At 35.9% G+C, this 20,374-nt stretch overlaps 1 protein-coding gene across 1 annotated transcript in view; it reads right to left on the reverse strand.

Moving 5' to 3' along the window:
* The window catches only part of pard3aa (par-3 family cell polarity regulator alpha, a), a 481,339-nt gene that overhangs the window by 436,008 nt on the left and 24,957 nt on the right, over window positions 1–20,374 (reverse strand). Inside the window, exon 2 of the mRNA XM_016519585.1 lies at window positions 335–436. Within this exon, the coding sequence (XP_016375071.1) occupies window positions 335–436 (102 nt within the window). The remainder of the gene's footprint in view (window positions 1–334; window positions 437–20,374) is intronic.

Genomic DNA, 20,374 nt, shown 5'->3' on the forward strand with positions numbered 1-20,374 from the left:
CATGAATAAGCCACATTCAATAAGCCACCAAAATACCAGTTACACATCTGTCAAGTCAAATTGGGGTCATAGTCAAAGCTTTACTAGCTCAAACTGTTTATAAACCCAAAAAGAGCATGCTTAAAATGATTAATTCAGTTATATAAGACCTCATTGTTACATTTTTGATTCAGCAAATGACACAAGTCTCAGAAATAAAAGTCAAAATATCTTAATGGTTTTGGCATCGTTTTCGGTTCATTCATCACATTAGAAATTAAAGTTCAGGTTGAGTACATTAGAGATCAGCGTCTCCACTAAAAAAAGTAAACATTAATGCAGACTTATGACATACCCTGTCTTTGTCGTCGGCCACATCACACAGCACGTCATCCAGGTCCAAAATGCCTCCATCTCCATGTTCTAACCGATTCACCTGTATCCAGTAGCCTGGGTCCTAAGAGAGGAGAAGTGAACAGACAGAGTTACAATGAGGCGAATTGTGTCACATTTTGACAAACAGACATTCAAATGTAGATCACTATCTTAAAATATCCATAACTTCTTGTCAGTAAAAGGCGAAAGTAAAGAAACTGTCAGGGTTCCTGTCAAGATGCTACATAGAACAACCAGAGAAGACTGAGAAATATTTAGTACAGTATTGAATGAAATACAGGGCTTATTTAACTAAGTATCAATACAAACAAAGTTATTCAGCCATCAATATCACACCGCTACTGTCTGAGTATTCGAATAACATCACCAGCCAGTATTTGTATTATTTCTCTGTACTTGACTGTGTGTCCTGACTGAACTCGGCTCATCTGAACCGCTGTAATCTCATAACTGGGCACAGCTGAACGACCCACAGACAGCTTGGCATCCACAGACCCTGGAAGAGCTTCAAAGCACTGATGACGAAGATGAAAATGGGGAAAATTGGGGTCGCACACTGATGGAATGCAAATCTCTGCCGACCACGTTACTGACTGCCAGTTTATGAGTGATTTCCAGCTTTATGTGCCTTCTCATCTCTCTATCGGTCTACAGTATCTCTTTTTTCATCCATAATCTGATGCATTTCCAAGTAAAACCGGATATTGTGTCAGAAAAAAAAATCATAATTTTTGGCATTACATGATTTAATCCATAGAGAACTAACTGGATCATGGAGTGTCTCTATAGTATACATCAAATGTTTGAAGGGGGTTCCTTCCTAGTGACATCAGGCAAGAAGAAAAGACATTTTAGATGCAGAGCAAGATGGGAAACTTTGATAATCAATTCCAAAGACTTGGAACTACTAACTTCTTGTATAGATGCATAGATATATTGTGCACAATAAGATCAGGAACATGTATTAAGAAAGCAAATAAATAGGTATTTTAATGTAAAATTACTTTAAAAATAGTGAAAACGAGCATGAACAATTAAATATCCAATAGCAGCCAATATTGCTAAATTATTGCAATATTAGTATTTCTCCAAAAGAACGATAATGATCAATGTAAATACTCAGCATTGAAAAAAGTATATTCTAGCAATATTCAAAAATTTAAAGAAAATTTATCCATCCTAATACTTCATCCACAAAAAAGAAAATCTGCTAAACTTAAATGTGAACCCATTCATGGAACATTATCTGAAACAAATGTCAACAAGTTCATCCAATTTTTAACAGAGTTAATCTGGAAGACATTTTCTGGCCACAAACCCAGAACAAGATTCAGCAAATATTTGAACAAATTCGCTGCAGAGACGACATGCGCCGCTGGCCAGCGTTTCATACTCCCACATTCACCAGGGTCGTTAAAAACCCAGCGACTAACATGCGGATTTAAGATCAATGCACCCGATAATCACCAAAAGATGGATGGAAATGGAGATGAAATGAGGGGGAAAGGCGTGTTGTCCAGTGTGGAGGGATGTCTGGGCATAATTATTGATGAAGGAGGGTTTGCAGGGATAGACCAAGCCTCGCATGCTTGATTTATGAACAGAACTGTGTGCGAAGAGAAAAGAAGACATTGTCCCTCTCCAGTGCGAGGCAGGGATGTTCAAGATGAAGAATGAAAAATGAAAGCATGAAGGGCAAAGGAAAGATAAATGAAGCAGGAGTGGTACTTTGCCTACATCACTTTGGTACATTACAGCAGCGTTGGGTGGATGTAATGCATTTAAGTTATGTTTTAATGTGTTACAATAAAGGAGTTACAAGTAACACTTTTTGTAACTCAACTGGTAGAGCGTGGCACCACCAAGGCCAATGGCATGGGTTTAATTTCTGGAAAACACACATGCTAATAATACAGTACGTACACATTTAAGTTGCTTTAGAAGATTCTGTAAGTTGAACAAATGTAACAAAGTTTTTTGAGGTAATGTGTTACAGTTAGCATTATCAGCCGCTCGTGTCAAAAGAGGAGGTTGTTGTGTCTGAGACGTGATGATGGATGAAGAAAACATCACAGAATGATGTGAGATTTCAGTAGAAAGGGATGCTAATGCATTTAGGTTGTGTTACAACAGAGGGAGGTTACAAGTAACGCTATTGTTATTTAGTTAACTGGTAGACATGGGTACAGATCCCTGGACACACACATGCTCAATTTAGATAATAGTTTCTGCCAAATAAATAAATGTTACATGAATGTTTATGTAATGTGTTACAGTTAGCATGCGTCTATCAACAGCCTCTCATGTGTCCCAAGATGAGGTATAAAAAACATCCTCTTTTTTTTTTTTTTCAAGCAGATTAACTGGTAAAACTTGGCACCATCACCACCATTGACATGGGTTCAAATATCAGGAAAAACACTTGCTGATAAAACATACACATTTAGGTCAGTTTCTGCCAAATGAATAAATGTAACTGTTTTTTTAGGTAATGTGTTACAGCTAGCATGCATTTATTACCAATCACTCGTGGCAAAAGTGGAGGTTACAATGCCAGAGACATGATGACGGATGCAGAAAAACATTTCAGGATGGTGTGAGACTAAAGTAGAAAGGGACATCAATGCATTTAATGAGGCTTAGTATGTTTTACTCCAGTTTGGTGGTTGCCAATTGTTAATTTTGGACCACGTGTCAGTAAATGAATTACATGAAATGAAAGTAAATTAAAGTAATGCATGCTAATCGTAATGCCTTACTTTAAAAGGAAACATTATATTGTCATTCTTTTGTCATTTATTCATACATTCAAATGTATGTTTTATCAGCATGTGTTTTTCCTGAGAATTGAACCCTTGTCATTGGTGTTGGTGGTGCCACGCTCTACCATTTGAGTTACATGAACTAGAAACAATAGTGTTTCTTTTATTGTAACAAATTAAAATGTTACTTGAATGCATTGGTGTCCCTGTCTACTCTGATCACACATCATTCTGGACTGTTATCTCCATCCATCTTCACATCTCTGGCGCGCCATCCTCCTCTTGGGATACATGAGTGGCTAATAATAGATGCATGTTAACTGTAACTCATTACTTAAAAAACATTAATGTAACATTCATTTATTTGGCAGAAACTTCTGTCCAAAGTAGGGGTTGCACCGACTAATCGACTTCAATGCTCTGCCATGACACTTTAAGCTTGACGTCGACTAGTCGCTGGTCCTATAGAGGGCACAACAGGATAAGAAATCTTTGAAGGACTTCAACATTTACGCTCCGTTTCCAAACAGTTAAAATGACAAATAGCCATAGCTGTGCACGGTGTTTATCACAGCTCCAGACTTATTTGTTCATTAATGACGTCAGCGACTAGTCGACTTCGACTCAACTTTTATGAGATGAAAGACTTTTAAAAAAAAATCAGAAGTCAACCCCTAGTCCAAAGTGACTTAAAGTTGTACGTTTTATTAGCATGTTTGTTTCCTGGGATTTGAGCCCATATCATTGGTATTGGCTGTGCCATGCTTTAACAGTAATGCTATGTAAAACTAAAAAAAGAAAAAGTGTTACTTGTAACCCCCTCATTCTAACAGATTACTTAAAACAATGAATTTATCGGCATAATCTTTTTTTTAAATAATCCTAAAACAAAAAGGAGTGAAACAGGTTTGTAAAAACATCTAAAACACTACCAAATCATGTGGTTTGTGCAGAAACTTGCTGTGGGGAATAAAAGAGAGGGAGATGCTGGATGTAAAGAGCTTTTTATGACAAGACAAAGATTGTAAAATGTCATTAAACGTTTCTCTTTATCTTTGACACTGTTGTTTAACCACTGTTGCTAAAAATAACACTACCAAAAGGAAAATATGAGGAACAAAAGAACAATGGGTCTGAAATCTCTAGATGTTTCAGTGACAGGTGAAGCTTGTGTAAGAAACTCGCTCTATGAGATATGATGACCTGCGAGCCATGCTTAAAGCTCCATTCAAATACAACAATTATTAATATAACACTTTTATAAGCAACATTCCTCTTCACTGACACACACACTGAACAAACATTCCTTTGTCCACCGTAAACGCATCTATTATCAGCCGCTCACGTGTCCCAAGAGGAGGTCAGAGACGTGAAGATGGATGGAGATAACATTCCAGGATGGTGTGAGATCAGAGCACATCATTTATGACTCGATGAAGTAATACAAGCAGGTCTGAATCACAACACCAAACAAATCCAGGCTTCAACTAAACCAACTAAGAGCAGCTAAGACCTCATCCATCTCCATCCGAGGGGAGGAAAGTGTGAATCAAAAAAAGAAAGAGAAACAATGTTCACAACCAGCTGCAGAGCTTGTTCAAATATTGTTCTTTTCATGAGTGCCGTCCCAATGATTTCATTTTTTCTTTCAGATGCGGATGAGCTCTAAGCAATCGTAAGTTCAGAAGATACCCGCAGACAGCCGCTGCATTCTCCAACCCGCAACCTTTTCACCAAGGAAGTGAATGACACAATAGAGATGAACGCTCTATGAAAGCATTTTAGCTCAACAAAGTACAGGATCTTTACAAATCCTTCCAGAACTAACCACAAGCTTTATCTTTGCAAAATCAGGGTGGTTGGGCGACATGTCATGACACTTTCGATGGCTGTAAAGCACCTACTGTATCAAAGACCTATTGTGAAGAGCACACCCGAGGCAAGAGCCATGCAAGAGAGACGCTTTATCCCGGGAAAAGTGTAAATATAGCCTGCTAGTGTAAATATAGGCTACCTTTTTTTTTTTTTTTTAAACTGCATGCCTGATGAGCTTGGAAAATGTAATAAATATCTAAAGTGGGTTTCAAAAGGTTTTTTTTTTTTTCATGTTAACCTGAAAATTAACAAAGTAATTAAAAAAACAAGTATTTAAAAAAATATATAGTAATTTTAATCATTATTACAGAAATATATTTTTAAATTTTGACAAAAAAAGAAATATTTACTTTTATTTCTTTTTTTAATTCAGCAATTTGTAATTTGTAATGAAACAAATCTAAATGTTAAAAATAAAAAACAACAATGCCAAATAAACACATTCTCATGATCTCACTTAGCCCACTTTATATGTTGAGTAAAAGTAAATGTGCACCAACAAGTACTTTGTTTTCCTGATTAGTCACATTACATCATTTTCTCCAGTAGCAATGATCTCGATCTTTACTACACAAGACATCTGTAAACTGATTGAGTACAAGATGATGCTTGTTCTTATTCTTTGAGAATGAGAAGCACTCTATTTGTGCACCTGATCTGTTATTGTTCACAGACATCCATCATGTAAGACGAAAAAATTGTTAAAAAAATGAACATGCACATCAAAAGTGCACATTCATAGTTAATTGCAATTTTTTTAAATCTCATAATTCAGACTTTTCTTCTCGCAATTCTGAGTTTATATCTCATAATTCTTACTTTTTTTCTTGCAATTTTACGTTTATATCTCACAATTTGACTTTTTTTCTCAAACTTGCACGATATAAACTCATAGCTGCAAGAAATAAAGTCTGAATTGTGAGATAAAAAAAGTCACAATTACCTTTTTTATTTTTTTATTCAGTGGAAGAAACAAGCTTCCATAGAAAACGGCATGAACAAAATGCAAAAATTGCATTCAAAGACACTGAGATCTGCACACTTCCTGGGAATTTTTACTTTCCTAGTTGTTGAACTTGTATGACTGCTGGTTTGTCTGAAGTCGAATAGTTGGCCACCAAAGCAATCTAAATCATTATTCATAACCACCAAAATTACTCATAATTAACTGTAAAAACTGTCAGTTGACCTACACATGCTCCATTTGGTAGCAAAATGAACTATAAAGAAATAACAAGAAATATTTAAATGACTGAAATCAACCAGACAAGTAGTTTACACCAATAAAGTATGTCTTATTCCTATGGGTCAAAAAACTGTGCAATTCTACGTTCTACTTCAAACTAATTAGGGCAGGTCCTATCAACCACAATTGATGTTATTAATTATTATTTAACAAATATAATTACTATTATTGTTTCCACCCTAATAATCTGGAGCTAAAGAGAGCATTGCGTGGTTGTGCAACCATGAAAGTCATCAATTTGTTTACAGTCGGTTTGCCTTTAAATCTATCACCACCACGACACGTCACACAGAGCTCGACTCTGAAACGCTCAAAAAGCATTGAGAGGCATATGCTTCCAGAGGCCTAGCACTCATTATTAGCTGATAAGCATGCGTGTAACGGCATGTCTGAGAGCACGTGTGTACACCAGCATGATTAGGTGACAATGATGGCAACGAGACAACCACGGCTTTCACAGGGCGGAAGACACCTCAATAAAGACTCAGGTCTGAAGGGACCGATATGATGCCTCTCTGTTCCCTAAGGCTCAGCTGCCGTGTCGAGACTCGCTTACTGTAGAATTAGATGCCAGTCTGATTCTAGATTCATGGGTAAACAGCACTCGATGTCCTACCATAGATAAACTCAATAGAGAGATTTAGGAGAATGGTGTGGCCTTCAAAAGCTGTCCTGAACTCATTGCTCAATCATTTCTTGAGGTCAGACATCTGACTTGAAAAGTCAGTGAAGATTGATCAACTTCACTGAGAATCATCATACGAGTTCATTTCCAAAATGGAGGCGACTTATGTCAAAGAAAAAACAAGCTTTTATGGATTTTCATTGCATGAAAAGATGTGGGCCAAAGATGAGGCATCCCATTTTGGTGTCTGCATCAAATTAAATTGACAAAAGTGATTTTATATACACAGAAAGCATATTAAATACTAGTGAAGTGTCTATTTTAATGTTTCAAATAACTTTTGAAAATAAAATGTCAAAATCTGGGTGAAATAATGTTCCAGTGTCATTCAGCGTAACATATATTTATGTAAAAATGAAACAACATACTTATTCTGACCTGTACTTATTAAAATATATAAAGTTTTATCAATTAAATTAATTTTTTAAATTATAAAAGTTACATAAACATTTTTATTAGGCTATATTTTAAATGATTAAAAATATCTTGTTGACAAATGGGTAAAAGTTAGTGGTTTGAAGGATAGCGGCAAAGATTGGTAAAGATTTAAAATTCCAATTATTTCATTTTTGGGAGCTGAACTACAGCCTTAAATACAGTCTTTTAATGCCATTTAATGTTTCAAAATATGCCTGACAGAATTTAATTTTTTTATTTCTTTGGTGTATCTGAACTATTGTTACAATGAATGACTTTTTTCTGTAAATTATGATTAAAAAAAATTATAGCCATTATTGTTTTGCTCAGAAAAAAAAATAAAGAACATAAAATTGAACAGAACACACTTAAATGTTCTAAAAAATATATAAATAAATAAACCCGTATTAAACATGTATTGTTTTGATGCTTGAAAACTCCCTTCATGTATTACTTAATTCATATAAACTGCTACATTTTAAAGCACTAAACTAAGTGATAAATGTCTGCTGCAATAGGCCTAGGCCTAGTTGATTTGAAAACAAATGGCTTTAGTAAATGTCTTTTATCTTATTTAATCACATTTATTGCACTGTAATTCTCATCTTGCGCACTTCATACTCGTGAACAACCATGAGCAAACCACACAGAGATATTTAAACTCAATAATAACGAGTTTTAGCTCCTTTTGCCTAGCTTTATTTTATATTCACACTACCTGTGAAGGACATGTACTCTGCATTTGGACTGGGATCTCATTTGAGATGGCAGAATACATAATGAAGAGCACACGGATTAATGGAACGCATTGATTGCCTACATTTTACCTTGACAGAACATGCTGAGGAGTTTGAAGAAAAGATTTCCAACAAGCATATCATCTGGAACACGGTATTATGATAAGTCCCATTCACTTACACAAGAGAAGGCAGCACAACAGATGTCTGTCATTATTATTATTCAACCAACACTTGACTGAATCACACCGTCGATCCTCTGAAACACCCCGACACTCTCCATTTCTGTTGAATTTGTTTAAACTGGATTCATCATATCGTGACAAGGCCCATAAAAACAATAAACCCCAGTCACTGACCTCATGAAACTGGGCTTTGCTTAACAGAAGAGTTCACAGAGGACACAAAGAAAGATGAAGGAGAGGAAAATGGCAATTAGACTTGAAGTTTATGAGAAAAGAATGAAGAGGGGAGGAAAGCTGTTGAGGTAAGCCTTGGGTCTTCGCCTCAGCCTACAAAGTGTTTGCCAAAGGCTCGACATCACGCTAGCTGTACTGGCTCAGAGACGAAGACACCAGATCCAAAACTTCTGAGCCACTGCAAACACCAAGATGAAGTATCTGCCATGACACAAGCTTCAAAATATTACAAGTTAATCTCTGAAATAACAGGAGAGGAACAGGTAACATGGGAGTCCTGAGGTCATCTTCATTATACTAGCAGTGTTTTTGCTCATTTCAGTGAACTCTTCAAGATCCTCTCTAATATTTACAAGCTGGTCAGTGTTGTTTTTTTGCTTGTCAACACAGCCTGCTGTTCACTAACCAAAATGGTCTTTCTGGTGAAGCTGGTTGACCAAAGAACTCTTGCTAAGCTACGAATGGTTTAATGGTTTAGGAATGTTCACGTTCTTGAGCTGAAATCAGCCAATCAATATTGCCATGATATCACTTTTCTGCATCTCTAGAGTTATAAGTCACATGACATTTACACCTCAGGTGATTGGCTCAAACCAACCTGGTTGCATGGCAAACATGGCAGATACCAAATTTAACACCGCAGTTCTTGATGCCCAATTCTGATTTGATTTATTGATTGATTTATTGACTTTTCAGCATTATTACAGGTACCCAAGAACGCTTGTCATTAGGGGACACTGAATTATTTTACTGTTACAATAAAATGTCAATACACCAATTTACTTCATATAAAATACAAAAATTAAAAAAGAAATGAATAAAATACATCATAAAAATACACAAAGTTCTTTTAAAGTCCGTAATCGTTTAAAAGTCTACACATATAGGGAAATGTGTTGACTATATCCATTTTTTCTGACGACCAGCTTGCAACTTCTTTTAAAAGTTACACATATCCGATATCTGCATTTACACTATACACATGCAAAACAACCCAGGGTAGATGTACTGACAGGTAAACCCCAGTCACTTACCTCATGAAACTGGGCTTTGCTTAACAGAAGAGTTCACAGAGGACACAAGGAAAGATGAAGGAGAGGAAAATGGCAATTAGACTTGAAGTTTATGAGAAAAGAATGAAGAGGGGAGGAAAGCTGTTGAGGTAAGCCTTGGGTCTTAGCCTCAGCCTACAAAGTGTTTGCCAAAGGCTCGACATCACGCTAGCTGTACTGGCTCAGAGACGAAGACACCAGATCCAAAACTTCTGAGCCACTGCAAACACCAAGATGAAGTATCTGCCATGACACAAGCTTCAAAATATTACAAGTTAATCTCTGAAATAACAGGAGAGGAACAGGTAACATGGGAGTCCTGAGGTCATCTTCATTATACTAGCAGTGTTTTTGCTCATTTCAGTGAACTCTTCAAGATCCTCTCTAATATTTACAAGCTGGTCAGTGTTGTTTTTTTGCTTGTCAACACAGCCTGCTGTTCACTAACCAAAATGGTCTTTCTGGTGAAGCTGGTTGACCAAAGAACTCTTGCTAAGCTACGAATGGTTTAATGGTTTAGGAATGTTCACGTTCTTGAGCTGAAATCAGCCAATCAATATTGCCATGATATCACTTTTCTGCATCTCTAGAGTTATAAGTCACATGACATTTACACCTCAGGTGATTGGCTCAAACCAACCTGGTTGCATGGCAAACATGGCAGATACCAAATTTAACACCGCAGTTCTTGATGCCCAATTCTGATTTGATTTATTGATTGATTTATTGACTTTTCAGCATTATTACAGGTACCCAAGAACGCTTGTCATTAGGGGACACTGAATTATTTTACTGTTACAATAAAATGTCAATACACCAATTTACTTCATATAAAATACAAAAATTAAAAAAGAAATGAATAAAATACATCATAAAAATACACAAAGTTCTTTTAAAGTCCGTAATCGTTTAAAAGTCTACACATATAGGGAAATGTGTTGACTATATCCATTTTTTCTGACGACCAGCTTGCAACTTCTTTTAAAAGTTACACATATCCGATATCTGCATTTACACTATACACATGCAAAACAACCCAGGGTAGATGTACTGACAGGTTGCCAGGTCTGCGGAAAAAAAACAGCCCAATTGCTATTCAAAACTAGACCAATCACATTTTCCCGTGGTTTTTCCATCCAGCAGGTGTCCACCTTCATCAAAATAGCAGGGGGGAGAGAATGCTTTAAAATGTGGACTAAAAAACAACCCATGGCAACACTGTAAAAATAGCCCAATTCTGCAGAAAAGCTGAGGACTTGGCAACACTGCAAAAAAACATCCACTTGAGTCAACATCAATCGCCACCGTCGCTTTTTCAATGATGTACGACTTGCACTGACAGGAAAATATCTGATCTGTCCGTTTACATGACAGACACAAATGCACATATCTGATTCATATCAGACTTATTTCCAAATATGAACGAGGCCTGAAATCAATCTGAGAATATTGAAATCCATGTGCTTTTTTCCTGCTTACCCGTTTGTGTGTGATATCCAATCTGTGCCACAGGGGAAGGAAAAAAATATGAATTGGATCACTTGAACCATGAAATGTAAATATGGCCTTATAAGGGTTCATGTTACAGCCAGGAAACTGCCACTGAAATTAATGTGAATGCTAACTGATAGCTTTCTCTAGGTATTATACCTCCTTCAGGGTTAAACCAGCATCCAAACATGAGTTGGTCATTAGCTATGTTGGTTTCTTCAGCATTTTCAGCAGTGGGTTTGGACTGGATATTTTTTGTCCCGAGAGAAGTGGTTGTGTAATGTGTGATTTCATGTTTTGATAACCGAAACGCTGCTTGAGCGCTGAGCCAGCATGGAGCACAGAGAGTCCCACAACAGACAGGATACGGAGATAATCAGCCAAGCAATGAATACTTAAAAAATCACATAAGGATCCAATTGAATGAGCCTATAATGATACGCAATTAAAAGCAATTAAGGCATTAGAGATGAGAGGTTTCTGTCTGTGGTCTAATACAGAATGGATTGGGATGAGGGTAGACTGTGTGCATATGGAGAGTTTTAAAGGGGGTTCAGGAAAGAGTTAGGAAAGACAAAGAGAAGTGACCGCATGCCCATCCTAAAGAAATGTAGAGAGAAAAAGAGCACAGCTGTGAAGGTCAGTAAATCACCTCTGAAATCAGCCAAATTCATCTTGCTGTGTGTTTTTACTTATAGGGACAAATCTGCCTTCAGGAAACTTAGGGGACATTCATAAATTGAAAAGTTAATAAAGTATATCGTATTTTTTTATTTTCTTTCTTTTTTGTTCCATCAAAAAGTTATTATAGCTTTAGAGTTATAGTTATGACAAATTTACACCGCAAAGATAAGGAAATATAAATGTTTATTTAATAACAACATAAGTCTATGTTTTGTGCTCATTTAGATAGAAAATGTGAAAGTAAGTAAATGTGTGCATGACAGAGCAGAGGAGGCTGAAAAGTTGGCGAGTGTATGTGTAACACAATACTTGTTCGAAATTTGAATAAAATGACAATAGACAATGCAGGTTTTGCATCTCATATTTGTGCTATTTTAATAAGTTCCGTCAAAAGTACACAACCAGAATTAAGGATATCTATGATACAACAAATATATGTACAGTCCCAAACCTTTTACTACAGTGAGCAAAAAATTAACACCAAACAAAACAATGAAAAAACAAACCTAAGCAAACCTAAAAAGAACACAAAAACCCCAAAATAAAACTAAACAAAAAATAGCACTAAACAAAATAAAAAAGCAAAACAAACTAAAACAAAAACACACAACAAAAAGAAAAGAAAAGAAAAACCAGCAAACAAAACAATGAAAAAACTAAACATACCAAAAACCCAAAATAACACCAAACAAAACAAAACAAAAAAATAACACCAAATTGAAGAAAACACAAACAAAACTAAACAAAAATAAAACCAAAACAACAACAAAACATAAACAACACCAAACAAGAAGGAAGAAAAACACAAACTACACAAAACAAAATAACACCAAACAAAACAAAACAGTTCAAAGCACCTAGACAACACCACTGCCCAACACAAAGTGAAATTAAGGCACAGTTTGTGAACACTAATTGGGCCATGCAGACATTGCATGGCATCCTTCCAGGAGTGTGCAGTCAAGAAACTTAATTAATGTGTTCTGCCATGTTTATTTAGCTTTGTCTGCTAATATTAACTTTGCTAGCTCTGTACGGTGGGCAGCCGGCCAGCTTTCCTTCCAGCAGCACAGAGATCTTAAACAGTGGGAGCTCCATTCATTGGCTGTACTGTAACCCCAGAGCAGCAAAGACGGGGTGGGCTAACGTAAAAAAGACCAGAGAGAGTTAGCATGACTGGGGAAAAGTGATTACAGCCTGTGTGGAGTCAGCGGCCCATTCAGGAAGTAGGGAGGGATTCTCTGCATCATGTTGCAAAGCTGTGAACCCACAGCTGACGAGTGAACGGTTCACCAATTTAACCCTAGAATTAGCACAAGCCCACGAAAAGAGTCGCGCACCTCTTAATGCTTTGCAGAACAAACATATTTAGACTATTTAAACGGCATCCTAACAATGCATTAGCAGCTAATTAGAGTGTTAATATGGGGGATTCATCCATTGGGGGCATTTTTGGCCATGCAAACTTTAATAAACCTTCTTAAAACACTCTTTTAACTTTTACTCTTCAATTTCTGAGAGCTGGAACACACACATCACAGTATTTTATTTTTTTTCCTAAGCAATCAATTTCTAAACCAACAAATGTTATTTTCACCACGTCACCATTCATTCTGAGGTAGAAAATAAAGTTGTGGAAATGGCATTTTAAATATGTTTCTAAAAAAATTGTTGACTGCAAATTTCATATCTAATGCTGGCTAATTCCACAGCTAGAAATCCAAATACCCTTATGAAAATTAACCATGGTTGTATTACAAATAAAACAAACAAAAAAACATGGTTATTGCAGGTAAACCATGGTAACCGCAAATTAACCATGGTTTTGCTAAACTAACCATAGTTTAACCATGGTCACATACAAATCATCTTCACCTGCTTCAAGTGTGATTGTTTAAAGTGCTAAAATTGTTGCAAACAAACCATCAACCTTGGCTGTGATTGCTCCATTGAAATGTCGGCTGCTGGATATGGCAGTCGACCCATTAAACGGCAGACTAAACATCAGTTTAGCAAATTCTACGTCAGGACTTCAGCGAAGGAAGAAACAGGTCCTGCACCACCAAACGGCTTCAGCACGCAGCAGTCAGCACTATCTCTCAGTGCATTGTTTATTATTTCATAACCACGAGTTATGCATGCCAGATGGAGGCTCAGACGATGCCAAGTGGAACATACGGCTGCGCGTCGGTATCACAAAACACTGCAAAAGGAATGCAACCAGGAAGTGGACAAATGGCACGATGCAAACTCGGACAAACGGTAAACTGTGCTAATGTTATGGTGTGTAGAAATCATTAGAAGCTCTGAGGTGCTGAGAGGAGACATTAAAACGACCCGCGTGGAGCAGATTAGTATGGAAAAAGCAGTCTGCGGTTAATTACCGCTACATTTACCGTAAACCGTGACCACAGACAGGGCCTTAATCATAACTGATGTGTTATGTGTTGGCACTGTATCTTTCTTTCACCCGTATATATATATCAGGTTTGTTTTTCTTCTCTCATCCCAACCCTGTTACTTGGCTTTCAGCGATGACATCATTTATTAGTAAAACTGTGGTTATGCAAATGGTAATCAATCAATAAATAAAAAAAATGGTTAGTGCACTTTTACTATAATAAAACCATGGTTGATTTTAGTAAGGCTAGGCTATAATCCTAAATACACACAATTAAACAATACTTTCACACTTTTCTAATAATTTAACAAAATTGCTTGGTAATGATTGGAAATGACTCCATTAAAAAAATATTTAATATATCGTATTTAAATGGTCTATGATATAATTATAAAAATTATTAGATTAATTTTCAAAATCTGGGGCAATCAATAAAATAAAAGGCTATATATATATATATATATATATATATATATATATAGTTGTCATGCAAAAGACTTTAAAAGTGGCATGATAAAAATATAAATGATTTTTCATGACAGTTAACAAATATTTTGACTTTCATTATTAATTGTCATAAAAATGCAAAAATAAAAATATTCTAAAACAGACAGGGCCTTAATCATAACTGATGTGTTATGTGTTGGCACTGTATCTTTCTTTCACCCGTATATATATATCAGGTTTGTTTTTCTTCTCTCATCCCAACCCTGTTACTTGGCTTTCAGCGATGACATCATTTATTTATCTAGAAAACATGCCTCTCTTTCCTGAGAATAGTGGTTTAGCTTGGGCTGGGTTCACAAAATTGATTCTTTTAAGGTTTGGTAATGAAATGCCTGGTCAAGAATAAGTGTGTAACATTATATAAAGAGAAGCTTTTCTTTGCAAAAGCCAGGGTTTTGTTGTTTTCTAACATCACTGTCTTTGTTCAAGAGACTCCTAGTGCGTGCAGAAGCAAAATTACTACAAATCATATGAGACTCGTTTTACAAGTAAATACACAATACAGAAAAAAAAAACTGGTAAAAAAATGCATAAACCTTTAAGTGTGTGCTTTACATTCTTGTTGTGAAGCACATTTTTAGTTCTTTAATATTTAGAAAAATGAATATGCTTGTGTTTTATTGAAGTATAATTTCTATAAAAGTGTGTGACTTTTACATTTTTTCATTTTATTTTTTAAATAAGTTTTAAATGATAAGTTGCCAATATTTACCCGAACAAAGACTTTTTTTATATCCAACATTTCCTGGAAGCTAAAATGATGGTTTTCTCAAGGGATTGGAAAAAAAAATGACACACATATAAATATACATATGATATATCTGTGAAACGAGGCGAAACTGAAAATTATTTTGATGTAGCTACATTAAAGTGCAAGTTAAAAAAAGGATCTGATGTATAATGGGGTTGTAAGCATTTAATTTTTCAATTAAAGTGATTAAATCAAAAATACAGTAATAGACTATAAGATAACGTTTTAGACGTGGGTCAGTAACACAAAATATATAACATGTAAATGATAATGAAAAAAAATATTTTAAATCTCATTTAAAACAAGTTCTTGGCAATGTAATCTTTGTATTCACGTTAGTCTCATGTAAAAAGATTTTTAAAAATGTAATGCATTAAATTTAAAGACTAAATAATTAAATGTCATGTGGTGTAAACATCAAATAACAAGTTATAACATATTTTCCTCATCTTAAATCCATGTGAGTGTGCGCATATTCATCATTGTTTTCAAAAAGTGATATTTTAATCATTCAAAAATATCATTACATATTTGGGTAGTTGCACCACATGACATTTTACAAGAACATGATTAAATAATAATTATTATTATTATCGAACGAGACATTTAATAATATTTAGTTAGGGTCTGCTGTTTTGTTTTGTTTTGGTTTGGTTTTTCCTGCATGTTGGTTGCACCATATAACTTGGGAAAATGTTTCTGAAATATTAATAAGCACCAAAGGAGTTTTTTTTATATTTTCCCCCAATAAATAACATTAAAAGAATATGCCAATCTACTCAATTTGATTTTGCTCTCATGAATTTCACTCTTTTAAAGAAAATAAATAATTTTCTTCATTATAATACTAACAGATGTACCACCCTAAAATTGAAGTAATGAACAAAATTACTTTTAATTCAGAAATTAAAAACATGCTCATCATAGAATAGGTGTATTCAAGTAATTGCATGGATAAATCGCTTTTTAATGTAGTTCTAAATAAATGAATAGGGCCCTAGATCTGCCCAAAAAAATGAACGTCACATCATTGACAAATCTACCAATAAAGACTGTGAGAAATAGCGTATCATATGTTAGTGTTTCCTTCTTTCATAAGAGGTGTATGACCACCTAAGTAGACAAACTGAGCTGCAGCAATATAAACCTGAACTTGTTGAACCAGTATTTCATTGTGTGAGCTGAAAACCTCTATTTGCCAGTGACAGCAACAAAAGCACAGAGAATCAGACTCAGTCCGTGTCTGTGAGGAGGAGGAGAAAGGTAATAAAAGACCATTTTTCCCATGGGGCCTCATAAATCGCAGCTCTGCACACACTAGGAAGACTCCAATGAAACAAACAAAGCAAGTGCACTTCATGATCCACTTCAAAGGCCACATCTGGCTAAAGAGGCCAGATCACATCGCCAACTACTGACCTGGCATGCATAATACAGCATTTTAGTCGCTTTTGCAGATTCGTGTGAACGGGGATCAGTTTGACAATGTTGTCGTCTGTACTCAAAACTTTCCAAAAATGCAAAGGAAAAGCCTTTCCATTTTTAGTACAGTCATTGTCGTGTCAACGTACCCTTAGTCTATGCAAACATCAGCTGGGGATGCAATCAGAAGTAGAACCGCACAAACTAAATTGTGACTCGGAAGGAAAGGAAATGCACCGATTTTTTAAAGCAGCCTGCAGCAGAGATATTTTTTGGAAAGGCCAAGCATTACAAAACCTCAGTTTCCCTCTGACTTAGTCACACTCTATATGCCACATAACGTTAGCAAGAACTCCAGGCGCCCTCGAGCTCTGACCGGCACATGTTCACAGACCGCCATCAGATTTTACCTGTCAGACCTACTGTCTGTCTATCTCCATAAAAGACATGACTGAAACGCTGCCATCCGGAACCAAACTCACTGACCCTTATCCTGACATATTTATAAGCTAACATCTCTTGACAGGTCAGCGTTCATCCAAAATTTCCTGGACGCAGGAGTGGAGCCTCAACTATCTGACAGATCAATTCCCATGAAACTTGCAATAGAAGTTCTCTGCCGTTTTTGAAGATCATTCCAGTATTTTGGACACGGATCCTGCCATGAATGAAGTCTCTCAGTGGAGCGTTCAAGCCTTCCACGGCCCGTTTCCTTCAATTCTGACAAAATCTGATGCCACTTTTCAGATGCTCTAGATTAGACAAGCCTGAACGGATCTTTGGAAGCGTCTTATTTACCTGTCAGACGGCCAAAATGCATTTTGACAACATGACTACGCAAGATTATGAACGCAACAGTCTATTAAGACAACTGTTGATTGACATCATACAGAATGAATGTATAAAGTTTGGCATTGCGCTGAACTGATATACTGTACACATATTACATACACATTTTATGGCCAAAATCTGGATATTCTGCACTGTAAAAAATGACCGTGAATTTAATGGTAAAAGACTGTAAAAATGCTACAGTAAAAACCTGTTAAATGGTTAATGGTAAATTCCCCTACTATATACGGTGAAAAACTGTATTGGACATTACATGTAATTTTACGGTAGTATACCATTTTTGGAAGTGAAAAAGACCGTATAATTTACAGTGAATAACCGTAAAGTGACATTCCCAGAATTCCCTGCGTTAAATTTCAAAGTAGATGTTTTATATTTATTTTTGTATTTGAGTAAACAAAATTTTTACTATCCTAACAAAACAAAAGTAAGATTTTGCTGTGTTTTGACATTTTGATGTCATATTAATTTTATTAACTATATACATTATATTTTCATAATTTTTATACACACAGAAAAAAAAATGTGGTAGAAACCATATATACTAAAAAACTGCTAATAAATTTCACAATTAAATTACAAAGAAACTGCGACCGCCATTTAAACGCAACATTTTGAAGTAGGAAGACTGAAATTTTCTTATATATCAGCATCAGTTTTGGTTTAAAACCCATATACTGTACTACAATATTCACATGTATATAACACCATGATATTAACATGGTACCCAAAAGTATTTCAAAGAATACCTTGGAATGAGTGATTATTCTGGCAGCATGAAGACAGCAGCTGATATCAATCATAATCAGTATTAGTATTGTGTGACAGACAGTGTGTGATTACAGAGCTCATGAACTGTGTGCTTGACCTTGCGATGAAAGCAAACACTCTCAAAACGTCTCATGCTCATCTGTAATTACACACTTTCTGCTAATCTCACACTTTCAAACACACCCTTAAGGGACGCTCACGCTACACTTTTTATTCTATTGACTTCCATTCATACGCATGCAAAAGAGAGAGACGGGAGACGCAAGCTCTTACGAATTTATTATATGCAGAATTGTGTTTTTTAAAAAGATGCCGGAGAGCGTGATGTTATACTACAACCGCCGCAGTGTCCATAGAAATTATGTATGCTCAAAGTCTAATGTGATCGTGGCTTTGGACCATGATGCACCAACAAACACACACACACACACAAATTCAACTTTCACACGGTACATGGCCTTCCTAAATTACGCTCATGTATACTTTGGTAGGTTCTGGACTAATATCAAAGTAACAGTCAGCTATGAATCATCTCATTTCCAATGGAAAAAAAACAATGTCATTTCTTTCATAGAAATAGAAACCAACAGAACTGCAGAAACAATCATACAGCTGCTGAGACGTACTGAAATGTAATGATTCAGCTCAACAAATTCTATGCATTTAAACAAATGTAATGTACAAAAATTTAATATTTAATCGCATTTATATGAAGTTTATATACATTTATAGTGAAATTTATATTCACATTTTATAAACAAATCTATACCAGACAAAATCAATTCTTAACTTACATTTTGTGAATGTGATTTCATTTTGACATTAATGCTGCTCCAAGCCTGTAAATCTGAAATAAATCGAAATAAGATTACTGTTTTATCACAAACATTGCTAATAATCAGAAATGCTTCTTGAGCAGCAAATCAGCATATTATACTGATTTCTGAAGATCATGTGACACTGAAGACTGGAGTAATGATGCTGAAAATTCTGCTGCGCATCACAGAAATAAATTACAGTTTACAATATACTGACATAAAATATGCGTTTTAAATGGTAATAAGATTTCATAATATTACTATTTTTACTGTATTTTTTTATCAAATACGTGGTGAGCATAAAGACTAAAAATATATATATTTTTTAATGGTAGCGCATATTTAAAAAGTCAAATGCTATCCTCCTCATTCCATATTTAAGATTTGATCTGCTAACAAAAAAGCACCATAGTATAACAAACTACTGGCAGTGTTTGACTTTCAGAGATGTTTTAATAGCATAGGAAGACTTATTTGTTCTGTTTATATACAAAGATTCAAACTGTCCATTTCAAAGATCGTATTCCAAGCACTAATTTAAAAATTAGATATAGTCCTACTTGAAATGAGTATTCAATGTATCGACCCAAACCCGGTTTATTTGCCAGAATCACCTTCAAAAAGCTTTTCAAATATCAAGGAAATCACATCTTGACAGCCATTTCCATTCAGCCTCAAATACAAACAGCTTTACCAACAAAAGCTTGAAAACAGCAAGGGTTTGTTTGCTGTATTCTGGCACAGATCTGGCATTTCTTTGACTGTGGCTATTAGTGTCAGCGGTGTGACAGATGAGTAAGCCAATCCAACACAGTCCAGCACCACGGGCGAATGACAGGAGCGACGCTGAATGTGTGTGAGGAAGAGAGAAGTCAGTGATGGGCATTGGCAGTGCTGCAGGCTGTGAGTAAGAGGATGGTACAGCCGTAGGATGATGGGCATCGTGCCAGGCTGTCAGAGCAGACAGAACCGCTCGTCTCAAGCACACAAAGCACTGTGTCTGGGGCTCCAGACCTCCCTACAGCAGCTGGCAGAGCAAGAGGACACACACGCTCTCACTGATGCAGGCTGGCACAGTGTGTGTGTGTGTGTGTGTGTGTGTGTGTGTG

The sequence above is a fragment of the Sinocyclocheilus rhinocerous genome, unplaced genomic scaffold (genome assembly GCF_001515625.1).
Source record: "Sinocyclocheilus rhinocerous isolate Xijiao unplaced genomic scaffold, SAMN03320098_v1.1 scaffold642, whole genome shotgun sequence".
NCBI lineage: Eukaryota > Metazoa > Chordata > Actinopteri > Cypriniformes > Cyprinidae > Sinocyclocheilus > Sinocyclocheilus rhinocerous.